This window comes from Podarcis bocagei (genome assembly GCF_964188305.1).
Source record: "Podarcis bocagei genome assembly, chromosome: 5".
In the NCBI taxonomy this organism is placed as follows: Eukaryota; Metazoa; Chordata; class Lepidosauria; order Squamata; family Lacertidae; genus Podarcis; species Podarcis bocagei.
In genome coordinates, this window is record NC_138129.1 from 487,356 (window position 1) to 504,210 (window position 16,855).

Below are 16,855 nucleotides of genomic sequence, written 5' to 3' on the forward strand. Positions count from 1 at the left end.
GCGCCTCCGCATTTATTTCCTCTGCAAACTGACTTGAAGAGCCCCCCTCCTGTCACAAGCTGGGGGGGGGGGGAGACGGACGCTGCTGGGAGCTCCAAGCGACCCCTTTCTGCAGGCTTGGGGAAGTGGCGGCAGGGATCTGCTCTCTGCAGAGACGAAAAACAGGCGGTGGAAAGGTCAGGGAGGTGGGAATGCAGGGAGGTCGTCCCCCCCCTGAGCTCCCTGCCTGCCTGATTTGAGGCAGGGGGCGGGCAGCTCAGTTCCTCGCCTGGTGGCTGCCTGTTCCCCATGCCCCTCGGCTGCCATCTTTGCCAGGCAACCGGGCGCAAGTTACCGCCTGCCGTGGGTGTGAGTGTCTCTGAGGTCATTCTGGGGATCCTCTCCAAAGAGTTTGGCCCTGAGGCTAGTTTCCCCTCGCCAGCGAGGTAAATAGAAACATAAACTGCCCCTAACGAGACAAATCTAACGAGGGCCTCGTAAAACGTGGCAGGTCTGCCATCCCTGATGGCTGCGGAGCCGCGTCTGTGTCTGGAGGTGGATTATGGAACTGCAGTTTGGAAGATTGAGTGGGCCATAAACATTTTCATATTTCATTAGCCGATTAATGGACGTCTCCCTTCTCTGGCAACTTTGCTGATTCTCAGCAAAAAATGTTGGGGAGTAAATGAAGGCGTCTGGCGAGGCCTTTCCGGGGGCCCGGCCCGTTATGGATGGTCCCAATTAACGCCTCTGCCGTGCGCCACCGCGCTGGGCTCTGCCCGTCCAGTTACCGTTAATAGATTTCTCATAAGTGGCTGGATTGTAAAAACCTCATAACTCAGTTTAATGCCACCCATAAAATTATCTCCGGACATCTGGCCCAGATTCCAGGCACTCTGGGGCCGAGGGGAGATGCGGGGACCCTTTCGCTCCCGGGTGGCAGAGATCCCTTCCGCAGGACGGGGGGAAGAGCTCTGAGCCGGTGACGGAGAGAGCCAAGACCTCCCCCAGCCCACCCCCCCCACCTGGCTCCAGCTTCCGCAAAGGGCCACCCCCTGAGCTGCCCCCTGAATGTGGGGGTCCTCATCCACTGATCTCACCTGGAATATGGAAAGGGGCTCCCTGCCCTCCTGAAATTGGGCACTTGACATTGTTGTTTGCTTGCTCTGAAACTCCGTCTCCCTCGCGGCTGAGCAGGGCCAGGCTGGGGCAGAGACAGGTGCCCAGCCCTGGGGCTCAGGGAGAAGGCAGGGCGGGTGTTTGGCATGCGGAAGGCTTCGGTTTTGATCCCAAACTGTCTCTCGCCTGGCTCTCCTGTGCTGCTCTTTGGCTCTTTGGAGAATTAGTTGCTTTTTGTGGTTTTTATTTAAAGAATTTAATTGTGCATGGCGCTTCAAAAAAATGTCATTTTTTTTAAACCCTGCCCTGGGGCTGTTTGCTGAAAGGCAGCTACAAAAAAAGGGACAAGTGATTCATCCCTGTTTGTCTGCTTGTTTGATCTTCGGTAGCAGGTATGGAGGAGGGGGGGGGGGCTTTGGAAGATTCGGGAGGGAACAAAGAAAAGAGCATAGTTAAAACTGTGGCACTTGCTCCCGCAGGAGGCGGCAGCGATGGCCACCGACTCGGAAGGCTTTAAAAGAGAACCAGGGAGATTCAGGGGGGAGGAGAGGACTGTGGAGGCTCCTGGCCAGGCTGGCTCGGCTCGGCAGCCCTCCTTCTGAATCCCAGTCCCTGGAAACCGCAGGAGGGGAAAGTCGCTCTGGGGCTCCAATCCTGCTTGCAGTTTCCAAAACTGTCCAGCCGCTGTGAGAGCAGGGTGCTGGGCCAGACGGCCCATTGGCCTGATCCAGAAGGCTCTTCTCAAGTTCTTAGCAGAGCTGCTGCCGGCCAGTGCAGGCAAAACTGGACAGGTGAGCTGCTTTGTGGAGAAGTCCCCAAGCGTGGCATCTCTGGCAGGCAGAGCCCCTTCACCACTGCCCCCCTGAGTAAGGGGGCCCTCTTGGAGTGTGTGTGTGGGGGGCCCTCCTGCTGGCTGCAGGGCCCCCTTTCTAGGCCACAGTGACCAGGTTGGAAGGGGGGGGCACAGAGATTCGTGGGCACCTGAGCATCACCCCTTCTTCCACATTGCGCATGGATCTGCTCCTCATTCCTTTTCACTCCTCGCCAAGGAAAAGGCCCCTCCCCACCTTCCCTGGGACCCCTCAGCCTTTGCGGAGAACCTCTGAGGTGGCCCCAGAGCCTGGGGTCCCGGCTGTCACTGCACGAAAGCCGAGTGTCAGAAGAAATTCGGTCAGGGAGCAAAGTCAGACAAGCTTGTCCAGCCTCCGAGCTCGTTAGGAGTCTTCTAAAGCAGCCGGGAAAAGGGCTGGAGGCCGAGGGGACCTCAGATAATCCAGCAACCGGGACCCCAAACCTGTGTTTGAGGTGGAGTTGGGGGGGGGGGAGGCTCCTGCTCGTCTCTTTCCTTTTTTAAGTAATTTTTTAAAATTTGATTTTCCAAAAGAAAGAAAGAAAAGAAAGAAAAAGAACAGAAAAGAAAAAGAATTACATCAAAATATGATACACATTCAGATATCGAGATTACTTTGAATCTCCTGCCTTCTCCCCATTGCATCCATGGTTCCCCTTAATTCTGTTTTCATCTGCATATCAATACTTTCCCCAATTTTTCAGCTTCCTAAATTATCTGTCGTTTCTATTGCATTACAAGTGTATTTAGAATGCTGCTAATGTTTTGACCCGTTTGCAATGAGTTTGTATATACATTATACAGTGGTGCCTCGCAAGACGAAAAGAATCCGTTCTGTGATTCTCTTCGTCTAGCGGTTTTTTTCGTCTTGAGAAGCAAGCCCATTGAAGGATTAGTGGATTAGCGCTATTAGCACTATTAGCAGCTTTTAGCGGCTTTTAGCGGCTTATCTGCTGATTGGATCAGCTGATAAGCGGCTTAGTGGCTTAGGAAAAGGGGGGGAGGGGAAAAAACCAGCAGGAACTCGCAAGACATTGTCATCTTGCGAAGCAAGCCCATAGGAGATTCGTTTTGCGAAGCACCTCCAAAACGGAAAACTCTTTTGTCTAGCGAGTTTTCCGTCTTGCGAGGCATTCGTCTTGCGGGCCACCACTGTAAACACTTCCCATTCTTTTTAAAATTTCTTGTCTTCTTGGTTCCTGAGCTTCCCAGTTAATTTGCCATTTCGGCAGAGTCCATCCGCTTGATCTGCCATTCTTCTCTGGTCAGGGCTGTCTCTTCCTTCCATCTCTGGGCTAGCAACCCCTGAGCAGCCGATGTAGCATACAGGAACAGTTTCTTCTGATCTTTTGGAATCTCGGTACCTATAATTCCTAGTAAAAAAGCTTCTGGTTTTTTTTTAAACAAAGGTTTTTTTTTTTTTAAAAAAAAATCATTTTGTTATATATCATTTCCCAGAATTTTTTAATTCCATTACAATTCCAGGTACCTGCTAGTTACTTTCCAAGCCCCCCCCCCCCCAAAAAAAGATGGGCTTGAGGTGGTGGGGTTTCCAGCAGTGGCTCTGGGCAAGCCTGGGGGGCTCCTCTTTCCTGGTTGGCAGGATCCTGGCCACTGCCCAGGGCCTCCCAGCAGAATCCGATCCTGGTCCCCAGGCCCTGCTCCAAGTTGCCCAAGGGGGCATACATGACTCCCTGCCCTTTGGCCGCACAACAGGCCAAGAGGCTGTGTGAACTTGATGGCTGAGCGGGGATTCGAACCCAGGCCTTTCCCAGGCTCTAGTCTGACACTCTTAAGCTCTGCACCATGATGGTTCTCAGTCAAAAGAAGAGACACAGAGTTATTCCAGCAATTTTGCATTTGGTGAAGGTGGCGATGGAGTCAACAGGGTCACGTTCAGCTGCTGCCCCTTGCTGCCCCCTAGACGCCAGCCCCACATATGTCTGGAGCCAAGGGCCTGGCCATTGGGAGCTGCTGCCGCTGGGAAATTGCCATATACCAAGGAGGGCCGCAGGGTCCATCTATCTCAGTATTGGCCTCACTGACTGGCAGCAATGGCACCTCAGAGGCAGGGTCTCTCCCAGCCCTCCTTGGAGATGGGTGGAAAAGGGGCTTACTGCTGAGCTATGCTATTTGCCCTAAAAATAAAGGAAGCCACTAGTCCTCATGGTTCTAAGTAAGGGACTGGTTTGAATGGGAACACGAGAGGCTGCCCAACACTGGCTGGCAGCAGTAACTCTCCAGGGCTTCCGGCAGGGGGCTCCTTCCAGATGCTGCCGGTGGGGACTGACCCCGGGGCGCCTGCTCTCCTCCCTGCTTGTCTCTCCCACACCAACCTCCCCGTCTCGCGTTCCCCGCAGATCCACTCGGACTCGGACGAGGGCGACGGCTCCATCAAGTACACCATCTCGGGGGAGGGGGCCGGCACCATCTTCCTGATTGACGAGCTGACGGGCGACATTCACGCCACTGAGCGCCTGGACCGCGAGCAGAAGACCTTCTACACGCTGCGCGCCCAGGCCAGGGACCGCCAGACGGACCGGCTGCTGGAGCCCGAGTCGGAGTTCGTCATCAAGGTACAGGACATCAACGACAGCGAGCCCCGCTTCCTGGGGGGGCCCTACATCGGGAGTGTGGCCGAGCTCTCCCCCATCGGTGAGTCCCTCTGCACGCCACCCCCAACCCCCCACCCACTGCCCCCACCCCAGGGTCCCTGCGGAGCAGGCCGGGGGCTCAGGGCTTTCCAAACGCCTGCCCTCCGGTCCTGTGCCCCCCTCCTCCGAGGGTCTGGCCTCTGCTTGTGAAAGGCCCTTGGGGGGTTTCTTTGCCTCCTCCATGCTGCCCCCTCTGGGGCCTTTTTGCCCTGCTTCCTTCACCCCCAAGGCTCCCCCCTTACCACCCGCCCCGCTCCATCTGCAGCTCCTGGCTCCAGGCCATGAAGGGGACCTCCTTTCCGCTGCCTGGAAAGACCCCTTTCCCTTGGGGTGGGGGCTGAGGATTTGTCAGAATGGTAGAACTCTCGAGTCGGATGGGACCTCCTGGGTCATCTAGTCCAACCCCCTGCGATGCAGGAAGCTGCAACTGAAAAGCATCCCTGAAGTCCAGCAGCTTCTCCAAACATTGAGTGGGAAGTTCCTCTCTTGCCCCCTGAACGTGCCGCACCAGCCTTTGCCACCTGGCGCCCTGCTGAGTGGGGCTGGGCCATTGAGCAAAACCGTTTGGGGCCGAGGAGACGTGAGATTTTGTTGCATGGGCATCCCTTGCGCTGCAAGGCGGTTTAGAGGTCACATAGCTGAGGGGTGAGGGGATGAGACCTACTCTGGATCGGGGTGGGTGGGGGCTCTTTAACCCTTTCAGACACCCAGGGTCCCAACTGGAAGCAACCTGACGCACGTCTACCTGGGCTCTTTGCTACCGGGTCAGGTTCAAGCCCCTCGGGAACTGGGGCGCAAGATCCCTCGTCGACCCTCCAGCCCCTTTCATCCCAAAGAGAGGAGTCACTCTTCGTGGTTCAGAGGCACAGGTCGTGTCCGCCATGACGCAGGCCGTACTATGTGCCCAATTCTGGGCACTCCCTTCCTTTTTTCAATAATTTTTTAAAAAATAATTTTCCAACAAAGATAACGAAAATAAAAAAACAAGCAACAACATAAATTTATACACAAAAGCAATATCAAATCCATAAAACAGAATTCTCCAAATCCCATGACTTCCCTCCCCTCCTACCCTGGTTCCTTAATTTTCTTTTTCAACTGCATATCATTTCAACTCCAAATTATTTTTCTACCTCAAATTTCTTACGCTATTTCTAAAATTACAAGTGTACTTAAAAGCCTATCCAATGTATTAACCAGTTTACAGTACTTTTGTAAATACATAATCAACATTCCCCCTTCCAGTGGAGGTCAGACGGGCCTCTTTCTCCCGGCTGAACTTCCAGCACTTCCAGAATCCGTTTTCCTTTTACTCCAATTGGCTTTTATACAGAATCCAGATTTTATTGTTTTAACTCTTCTTCGGTTCCATTGTATCAAGTCTCCTGCCCACCACTTAGAGGCCCCTGGGACTAAGTGGCACCTGAATGCTTGAAGTGAATAACTAAATAAATTTGTAATGGGGTGTGTGTGTGAGGGTAAAGTGGCAGAGCCTCTGCCGCAGCAAAGCGTTTTGCAGGATCCCTTGGGCTTTGGGGGTGAAATGGTTTTGGGGCTCAGCTGAGATCAGCCCCAGAATCTGTCTCCTGAAATGGAAGATGGAATCTGTAAATGAAGACATGGTCCTTGAGCACGTGCAGACTGCCTGCCTTGCCCCTCTGAGTCCCCACAGCCTGCCTTCCCCACCCTCCTTGCTTCAGGAGCTGAGCTGCAGAGAGAAGCTGGGGGGGGGCAGGGTTGAGCCCCGGCACTTATTTCCGGAGAGGGGGCCGTGAGCCCCCTTTGCTCTCCCTGGGCGGGTGAGAGACAGAAGGCAGGCTGTGTTTTGGGGGAGGGAAAGAGCTGCTTGCTCCTTTGGGGGGGGGAGATATTAGCGGAGGCTCTGATTATTTGAAAATCGCTCACAATTATGGGGTGCCTGATCAGGAGCTGATGGAAACAAGGCATATCAAAGGCGGCGGCGCCTGTGCCAAATTGCAGATCACAGGAAGGAAGAGACGCTCTTTCCCTACATGAAAGGAGGCGATTCCTGCAAATTAAAAGGCTCAGAAGTTAAAAGCAGAGCGAAGGGTTTGGAGCGGCAGCTACGTGCCTTGGCGGCGCAATGGGCGTCCTGGGAGGCTTGCGTGCGGACGCCAGACACGCTCCGCGGCGGAGGAGCCCCAGGCCCTTGTCAGAAGCGCTCAGGCCTTCCTCTTCCTCCTCCTCCTCTGCTGCGGAGGCAGAAACCAGAGGCTCCTTCTGGCATCTCTGAGCAGGGAACGGGCATGGGGGGGGGGAAGCAGGGTGACTGGCACCCGTCTCCAGGGTGCCTCCTTCGCACCCAGGTCGTGTGTCTTGTTCTTTCCTCTCCTCCCCCCCACAACATTTTGGGGCAGGCTCCAGGTGTCCTGGGTGCACCGAGAACAGCTTTCGAACTGTCCCCTTCCACATGTCACTCTGCGTAAGACAGTGTGGCTCAGCGATTTGAGTGCCAAACTGGGGGAGACCCGGGTTTGAATCCCCACTTAACCCTGGGGGGGGGGGCCTGTCGTTCCCTTCTCTTGGCCTAACCTACCTCACAGGGAAGTTGTGGGGATAAAATGTGTGCGTGGGGGAGATAGTGATATGTGCTACTTTGAGCTCCTTGGAGCAAAAAGCAGGGTATAAATGTGCGCAGGCTCAGGGGCCAGGATTTCAGGAGGGGCTGCCACTGCCACCTCCCTGCCCCCATCCTTCCTACCAGGAGGAGTTGGGCTGCGAAGGAAGGAGGCCTGGGCAGCGGAGGGCGAGGGGGGGGGGGGCTTGGCTGAAATCTCTTGGCTGGGATTGTGCGCTCACGCTGGGGGTCCTGAGCTGGGGGTGGGGGATCCTTAGAAGCGTCTTTCAATCTGGGGTTCAGCTTCCCTCTGCCCTCCCTGCTGAGTTGCCCCCCGTCCCCCCCCTGTGCTTCTTGGGCAGCAGCAAGCTTCCTCCACCAGCTTAGAGAGGCGATTTGGTGGCTGGGGGTCAAGACCTGTCCTGATTATCATTGCAGAGGGAATTGGTTAATCTCCTGCAAGGGGGGGGGGCTGCCCATCTCCCTCCCTCCTTTCCTAGAGCCGATTTGCTTGCTTGGCCAAGGCCAGGGGGGGGAGTGGGGGGAAGGTGCTGTCATGAGTCCCAGGACCTTCCGCTGTGGATCCAGCAAGCCCAGCCAAGAGGGACAGATGGCTTTCTGGGGAGTGCCAAGCTCTGCCAGCATGACCCCCCCTTTCCTGGGGAGAGCGTTGGCATTCCAGGCTCCTTCTGGTCACAGGTGTTCCCTAGGACTCTGGCTCTAATGATGATGATGATGATGATGATGATAATAATAATTTATTATTTATACCCCACCCATCTGGTTTCCCCAGCCACTCTGGGCGACTCCCAACAGAATATTAAAAACACAATCAAACATCAAACATTAAAAACTTCCCTAAACAGGGCTGCTTTCAGATGTCTTCTAAATATCAGATAGTTGTTTATTTCCTTGACATCTGAAGGGAGGGCTTTCCACAGGGTGGGCGCCACTACTGAGAAGGCCCTCTGCCTCGTTCCCTGTAACCTCACTTCTTGCAGGGAGGGAACCGCCAGAAGGCCATCGGAAGTGGACCCTGGTGTCCGGGGTGGAGATGCTCCCAGGTATACTGGGCACCAACACTTTGAATTGTGCTCAGAAACATACTGGGAGCCAATACAGGTCTTTCAGGACCGGTGTTATGTGGTCTCAGTGGCCGCCCCCAGTCACCAGTCTAGCTGCCGCATTCTGGATTAGTTGTAGTTCCGGGTCACCTTCAAAGGTAGCCCCACATAGAGCACATTGCAGTAGTCCAAGCGGGAGATAACCAGAGCATGTTATCTAGCTGGGCATGTGTGTTTCTGCTTGGCGCTCTCTCTCTCTCTCTCTCTCCTTCATGGAGGTTTCGTGCCCCTTTCCCCCCAGCTCCCTGCTCTGCATCCAGAAGGTCCTTGTCCTAAGAGGAGCCTGCTGGATCAGGCCCAGGGCCCATCTAGCCCAGCCTCTTGTCCCCGCAGTGCCCAGCCGGATGGTCCCAAGGGAAACCCACAAGCAGGATTCGAACACAGAGCAGCCCTCACCCCTCCTGTGAGAGGTCCTGCTGGAGGAGTGTGGGGAGGGGGAGAATGGAGAGAAGCCAAAGGAATTATTTGCCTCTGATGCTCCTCACTTTGGGTGGAGGCGCCTGCCTTGTTTGTGGAAGGACAAAGGCGAAATTCTCATCTGGACTGCTGTCATATGTTGAGCCTGGGGCTGCCCCTGGAGACAGCTTGGAAACTTCCAACGGGATTGCTTGTTTGCTCGGTGGAGATGGTAGCTGGGTTCACAGAACCCCAGTTCTCAGCAGCATCCATTGAATGCCACACACCAGACTTTGTGACCCCTCAAGCTCTCCCAGGCTAGGGGTGGCTCTACTACCTGTGATGAGGTTGTCTCCTGGGAGGCACGGAGCCTTTTCAGTAGAGGCTCCCGGACTTTGCTGCGCCTTCCCTAACGAGGAGCATCAGAAACCTCCCTTCTGCCTGGCCAGGTTGTTGTTCCCTCCAGGGCTTCCGACAGACTCTTCTCTGTGTCCTTCCACCTGCTTCTGCCTCTAACTAGAGATGCTTCCAAGGAGGGAGTCTGGGTCCTCCTGGGCCAATTTTGCCACGACCGGAGGGTCTTGTAAGCCTCTGCTGGGAGCTTTCCTTTCCCAAGAAGCCCTGCATGGAGACGGAGTCGGTTGGTCTCCGTTAACCTGCGGCTGCCTTAATCTTGTGCATTTCCAAACCGTGTTATTTGATGAAAGTCTTTGTGTGTGTGTGTCTTGTTGCCTTGTTTGCATTCTGCATTTTCGTCTTGCTATAAGCTGCTTTAAGGGGCCTTTGGGCCAAAAAGAAGAATGAAATCTGAATAGACAAGCAAACAAACCGGAGGCAAATTAACAAGCGACTTGCAGGGTCCAGATGGCACCCACCTGTGGGCTCTTGCCACTGAAAGTGGCCTCCTACCCCAAGGCGGGAAGAGAGCCCCCACCACGCTGTTTCTCCTAAAGGGCTCCTGGGGTCCCTGCAAGCGAGTCAGGAGGAGGGAGCCAAAGTCTCCTGCAGGCAAATGGGGGGGGGGCTTGCCAGGCCTGTCAGAAGCATCTGAAGGACTTTCGCAGGACAGGCCATTGCATGGAGCAGGAGGTGGAGAGCCTCCGGAACTCCTGAGGAGCAGTTCCTCTTCCAGCAATGGGAAAAGCCACCCCTCCAGTGGGGAAGAGAGGGAAGGGGCCAGCCAGGTGAGGAGAGGGCTGAAGGATGCTGCTGAGATGCAGGCTGGCCAGGAGGGACGCACGCCACTTCCGTCGCCCTCCTTGCGCAGAGGGGTGAAATGCAAGGAGGGGAGGAGGAGGCTTGGGGTGCCGAAGTTCTTATGTTGGGGGAGAAGCCGGAAGGGGCCGCTCCCGGATTCTGCAAGTGACTGAGAAGGACATGAACTTTGTAGATCTGCACTGTAAATAGCTTGCACAATAAAACCTGTAAAAGACCAGGTCAGAGTCCTGCCTGGTTACTCACGAGCAACCCCCACCAGCACCTGACATTAGGGGATGGGACTCAAAACAGAAAGAGGGGCACCACAGCTGTGCCGTACTCTCTGGATTCTTCCATGTGGAACTCCCTCCCACAGGAGGCAGGGACAGCATCCAGCCTGGACGGATTTAAAAGAGGATTTGACAAGTTGATGGAGGAGGAGGAGAGGGCTATGGAGGGCTCCAGCCAGGATGGCTCTGCTTCTGTCTCCGCAGCCAGAGGCAGCCCTCCTTCTGAATCCCAGTTGCTGGAAACGGCAGGGGGGGGGGAGTTGCCCTTGCGCACGGATCCTGGACTGGGTGGGACCTTGGCCCAAACCAGCAGAGCTCCTCTTCTGTTCCTGCAGGGTTCCGTCTCCTGCATCTCAAAAAGGGTGTTGTTTTATATGATGATATATTGAAATGCTCATTGGCTGCTCTTCTGTCAGGCCTCGCAGAGCGGCATGCAAAATGCCATAAAAATGCCAGATCTACAGCAGAACATTTCAGCAGCACATTCGGAAAAGCTGAGCAGAAAAGCCTTTCCCTCTCTGAAGGGTTTCACCTGATGCTGGAAAGAGTCTGAATGATTCGGTGCTTGCATGCTCTTCTTCAAAGCATTTTTACCCTGCTCTTCAGCTGCAAAGGCCCCCAGGTGAATTGCAGGAGAATGAGTGCAACAGGGGCCACCACAAGAAAGTCCCTGCTCCTGAGATCCTGCCTTGCCTGACTTCAGAGGAGAAGGAGGGATGGGGAGACACTGAGCCCTACTGTCTTCCTGGCCAGGCAAGTTCTCGTGGGCTCCCTGCTGTCTCCTCAGCCCAGATCAACTTGCGACTCCTACTCATGGCTTCATCTCGAATTTTAATGGCAGAGGGGACAAGATGCGGCTTTGCAGCAGCCTGCCAGGGTGCCAGGAGAGAGCTGCCCAGTGCTGCCCTCTGACATTGGCCCCGTAGTTCATTGTGAAGCCACTGTGACTCCTCCAAGTCTCACAGGCCCTTCTGGAGGATCCCGTGATCCTCTGCACTGAGTTGCCAAGAGATCGAGTGGAAGCAACAGGGTCACCTCCTGCCTGGAGAAGACCATCGGTCAGGGCAACCTGGGCTGCTGCCGTCCCAGTTGCACCCAGTTGATGGAAAGGGGTGCGTGGAGGGAGGTGGGGCCCCAGAGTAGTGGGGTGGGGGGCATTTTGTCTCCAAGCCCTGTTGCTGTTCCCCCCATAGCGTGAGATGCTGGCTGGGCTTTGTATTTTGGGTGGGGTGGGGTGGGGTGCCTGCCTTGGGCCTTGTCTTGTTCCTGCAAATCCCCCTGATTGATTTAGATAAAAGCAGGAGAAAAACTCTCTATTAGTGAACAGCAAACAGAGGAGAGAAAGCTTCGCGTCAACCAAATCCTTCGCAAGCACCAGCTAAACCGTCTCTGGGGGATGTGAGTCAGACCACAGGCAGCACAGAGCCAGGCAAAGCCGGGGATAAGAAAGCCGCCGTCGGGGGAAGCAGCAACAGTCCCCCCACCCCCCCCGCATTGCTGTGTGTTGCCCAGGCTGGCAGGGCTGGCGGCTGGCAGGGTCCTGGCAGGAGGGAGGGGCTCAGGCTGGTTTGAGTGTGAAGCAAGGGCAGGTGGAGGGGGAACTGGCCCCCGTCCACGAATTTGCAGGTTGGGCTTCAAGCAAGAAGGATCCTGGCCCCACTGGGACATCTCCTGGCTTCCCTTTGCACTGGGGGGGGGGGGAGAGGACACATCCTGCCCGGTGAATAGGCATGGCATTTTGTTCCTCCGGATTGCCTGCAGAATGGCTCAGGAAGTCCTCAGGAAATCACAGAATAATAGAGGGACCCTCAAGGGCCATGTAGTCCAGCCCCCTGCCATGCCGGAATCTCAGGGAGCATCCCTGGCAGATGAGCACCCAACCTCTGCTGAAGAACCTCCCAGGGAGGAGACCGACCCCCCTAAATGGACCTGCTCTAGCCATGATTTTGTCAGCCGGCTTCCAAAGGTTTCTGAGTAACACTCACCAGGTCCAATAACCAATGGCCATTCACCACTTGGAAGAGCTCCACCGGACAGCTGCTTGCGGACGCAGTGGTGCCAGAGAAGTTCAAAGACCCTTTCAAGGCAAATCTGAAAAAAAAATGTAGTATAAACACTGGCAACTGGGAAACACTGGCCTGTGAGCGCTCCAGTTGGAGAACAGCCTTGACCAAAGGTGTCATGGGTTTTGAAGACACTCGAACTCAGAACGCAAGGGAGAAATGTGCTGAGAGGAAGGCATGCTTGGCAAATCCACACTGTGATCAGCTCCTGCCCGGAAACCTATGTGCCCACTGTGGATCTAGGATGTGTGGCTCCAGAATTGGCCTCCACAGTCACCTGCGGACACACTGTTAAGACCATGTTCATGGAAGACAATCTTACTCAGCTACGAGGGATCAGCGAAGTAGAAGAAGAAGAAGATGATGATGAAGAAGAAGAAGACGAAGAAGAAGAAGAAGAAGAAGAAGAAGAAGAAGACAACAAAGGGAAGAAGAAGAAGACGACAACAAAGGGAAGACGAAGACAAAGAAGAAGAGAAGAAGAAGCCAGAGAGCTGAGCTCCATTTGCCACATGGCACATGGTAGGCGTGGTGGTGCTGTCAGGTTCAGGCCGAGGATGGCACAGCAGCCCGGGGTTCCTCTCCAGAGCCAGCCACATCTGGCTCAGCCTCCAGGGGACTCTGGGAGGGGAGGGGGGGTCCCTCCTGTGGCCTCCAGCCCTTGTGTCTGTGGGGTTGCCTTGCGCATCTATGGACATGCCTTTCATTTATGACACTTCTGGTTCTTATAGCCATTGCAAGGGGGTGGCGTCTCCCTCCTGGGAGGTTTCCAAGCAGAGGTCCAAGAGCCGTCCGTCAGGGATGCTACAGCTGTCATTCCTGCCTTGCAGGGGGCTGGACTAGATGACCCCCCTGGTTCCCTTCCCACTCTGCAATTCTAGGATTCTTGCTCACTTGGCCGCCTGGGGGGAGCCTTGCCTGGGGGTGGGGGTGCCCTGTTGGGTTCAGCCCAGTTGGACCCCCCCACGGATGCCCCCTTTTAGCAAGGAGAGAGAGAGGGAGACCAATTTGCTCTGACTTGTTAAGTTTTATTGCTTTGGGCCCCCCCCTGGTGTGCGCTGGAGAGGAGGTTGGGGGGGAGACCCTCTCTTTATCCACTTTACGTGCCTAATTATCTCTCTCACTTGGGGGGGGGGGGCTTCTGCAGCTCATTGCCAATGCTGAGGGTTTGTTTGCTTGCGAGTCTTGCGAGATTTCTGCCCCCCCCCAGCAAAGGCAGAGGCTGGGATTTGGGGGAGGAAGGCGAGAGCAGCTGCCTCCTGCTTCGTGCTGCGAGATCTGGAGGCGCAACGCAGACGGAAAGCCAAGCAGCCGAGTCTCCCTTCCAAGCGGAAGGAGGGGAACCATCAACAGAGCACCCCCCCCCCAGATTAAAACCTGTCTGTCAAAAACCAAGGACAGGTGGGGCAGGTGCCCCCTGTGACCGGGAGGGAGGGGGACCAGAGAAGCTGGAGGCAAAGATGGGCACAGCCTCCTCCCCCCGGACTGTTTGCAAGCAGGAAGGTGAGTTGGGGGGGCTGGCTGAGAGAACCCCCCCTTTCGCCCCCAGGAACCAGCCTGCAATGGCCAGGCCTGGGCGAACGGGAAAGTCTTCTTTCCCTGGCACCAAAAGGACCGGCAAACTCTTTCCAACTCCTCTATCAATGGTATTTAGCGCCTTCCAAATTGAATTTAATATATAAATTAGGATCGGATAAATGTTGGCGAAGTGGATTAAATAAAGCAGATTACAGACATCTCTTCTGGAATGGTTCTCAGATAGAGATAGAAATATTCTGAAAATCTGTTCAGGCTAATAATCTCTGATATGATAGGATATCATATATAGCCTTGGAACCTCAAGGATTTCTGCTTGGTTATCTAAAAGATGTCGTACTGGAAAATGATCAAGAAATAGCGTTCAACCTTAAAACTGCTTCTAAGATTATAATAGCTAAAAGCGGGAGGGAAAGCATATCTCTTTCGATATCGGAATGGAGTGAGAAAATGTGGTCGAGAGTCACTACGATCAAGCTAACCTATTATAAACCAGCCTAACAGGTTAATAGAAAAAAATGTGTTTCTTGTAATATTTTGGAATAACAAGTTCAATACTGTAGCACGATTTCTTTATGCTTTGTATTTCATTTATTTATTTTTGTTAATAAAATACTTCTTCTTCTTTAAAAAAGAGCACCCCCTTCCTGGTGCCTTGGGGGGGGGCTGTTGAGATGTTCGGTGTTTCCCCGAATCTTTTGCCCCTTGCTCTCTGCCTCCTTGACCCGCTTTGCAAGAGGGGTCCATTGTGGTGATTTCTGAGTGGTGTGACAGGCAGCCTAGAGGTGGCGCTGGGGGGAGGGGGAATCTGGCATGGGGCGGGCGGGTTCAACACGGTAGAAGGAAGAGACCTCTGTGACTTCCAGCCCCCACCGTCAAGGAATGACCCATTGGCAGTGAGGCAGGACTGGGGGTGGGCTTGGCATGGCCGGGGGAGAGAAGGGCCACACCCCCCCTACGCTGCCCGTTCAGACCTCCTCCTCCTCCTCGTTTATTTAACGTATTTCTCTACCGCCTTTTCCTCCATGGAGCTCAAGCTGGCATACATGGTTCCCCCCCCCCCATTTCATCTTCACAACAGTCCTGTGAGGTAGGTTAGACTGAGAGGCCACCCAGGGAGATCTTCGCAACCGTGGGGGGATTTGAACCCTGGTCCCCCAAGTCACTGTGCTGCCGTTACCCTACAAAGGAGCAACGTGGCGCTCCGACCATTATGCCGCACTGCCTTCCAAAGCGGGCTTGGCACTCCCACAGTGTTGATGGGCTTTCTGGAGCTCCCTCCAGTTTGCCAGCCTCAAATCCAGCCCCCCCCCCAGCAGTGCATTTAGGCAACAGTTGGCAGGGGCCCTTTGGCATTTAATGGTGCCTGGTTTTACGGCCGGTGCCATCTGTGTCTCTTTTCCTGCGTGGCGTTTTTATTCCGTTTTAAACGGTTATGATCTTGCCGTTTTAAAACTCTGCTGGCCACCTCAAGAGGCTTCCTGACTGACAGGTGAGATGGGGGGGCAGATTCTTCCCTGAAGGGCTGGGCCCACCTGAGTGATCCCTACCTGGCAGGGGCCCTGCCCACCTGCCCTCCCTGCTTACCTGGATGGGCAGTGCCAGCTGGGGAGGCCTCTGCCTTCTCCCTCTCCCCCCCCCAGCTTGCCTTGTCAGTCTCTGGGCCATCAGCAGCCTTCCAGCCCCCTCCCCAACACCCCCTCCTGCTCCTCACGTCCAGGGGTCCCACTTTGGTCAAATTGAACATGATGTCAAATTAGACCCATTGCAGGGACACTCAGAGTGAAGCCCCCGGTTTAATGAGGCAGCGTTGAAAATCAATAACTTAATTGCAGCCATTTGATGGACTTTTATCCAATTTGCACTCTTTCTGCCCCCCCCTCCTACGTGTTGTGCATGAGGACCCTGGGCTCTGTCTGGGGATGGAGGAGAGCAGGCTGGGTGGGGAGAGAACCCCCACCCTATGGGTCCTGCCCCCCCCAGGGGGCCTTGCACAGATCTGAGCCTGCAGGAAATTGTCCCGCCCAGGACAGGGGGAGGCTGTGCGCCCGCCTTGGTGGGGCTGGGGCTGTGGAAGTCGGGGGTCAGGGCTGCTGCTCACATGGGGCTCTTTCTGTCCCCCCCCCAAGGGACATCGGTGATGCAGGTGATGGCGTCTGATGCCGATGACCCCACCTACGGAAGCAGCGCCCGGGTGGTCTACAGCGTCCTCGAGGGCGAGCAACACTTCACGGTTGACAGCAGGACGGGTGAGTGCCAGGCAGAGGTGCTGGGGGCACTGGGGGGGGCAGTGAGAGGGGTGGGAGGGGGAGCTGGCTGTGCACAGGGGGGTGGGCTTTGACCCCCAACTACCACCCCCTGGCTCTCCTGGAGCAGAAGGTATCTCTTGAGAATCAGGGGGGCAGCCAGGTAGCCTAGCAAATTGGGTGCTGGGCTTGTGGAAGGGGCAATTTAACCTTGTGGGGGGTAGCCTTGGGTCTGTCCTGCTTCATGGGGGGCGGCTGCAAGGAAGATCACCCAAGAACGCCAGCCTGGCAGAGGCGTCTTTGGAGTTCTGCTGCAGCAGCTCTCCCTCGCATAGTTAAACGTTGGAACTGCCCGCCACAGGAGGCAATGATCCCCCCCCCCCAATTTGGGACCAATTCATGGACAAGAGGACTGTCCATGGCCCACCTTATGCTTCTGAGTCCCAGCTGCTGGAAAGCACAGATGGAAAGAGTTGCTGCATGAGGGTTTTCCACCCCCCCTCCTCTGTGCCCACCTGCCTGGTTGCCAGGTGATCTCCCTGGGAGAGAGGGAGGGGCTGGCATTAGGAGACCGCCCGTGGGCATCTGCACCCAGCGGGGCGTCCGGAAATGTCAGCCTGGGCCGGCTGGGCCCACCTTGGAGGAGGGGCGCTGACCCTTCCCGGGTGCAGGGGGGGGCTGGCACTCTGAAGGGGCACAAAGACTCCCCCCTGCCAGGCTCTCCAGCAGCGGCTTTGTTAGCGCCGGGCCTTTGATTAAAGGCAACACTTTAAATTAAGGATTGCTTTATAAATGCTCTATTAATATTTGATGGGCGAGTGGT

The 16,855-nt window shown here is 55.3% G+C and overlaps 1 protein-coding gene across 4 annotated transcripts in view; it reads left to right on the forward strand.

Moving 5' to 3' along the window:
* CDH22 (cadherin 22) overlaps nucleotides 1-16,855 on the forward strand; it is a 66,067-nt gene that overhangs the window by 2,352 nt on the left and 46,860 nt on the right. For 2 of the 4 annotated variants that reach the window (XM_081196141.1, XM_081196144.1), the window contains exons 2-3: nucleotides 4,309-4,603; nucleotides 15,916-16,035. In XM_081196141.1, the coding sequence (XP_081052267.1) occupies nucleotides 4,309-4,603; nucleotides 15,916-16,035 (415 nt within the window). Of the gene's footprint in view, nucleotides 1-4,308; nucleotides 4,604-13,471; nucleotides 13,754-15,915; nucleotides 16,036-16,855 lie in introns of those variants that run through there. The other 2 variants (XM_081196143.1, XM_081196142.1) reach the window with 2 other exon arrangements.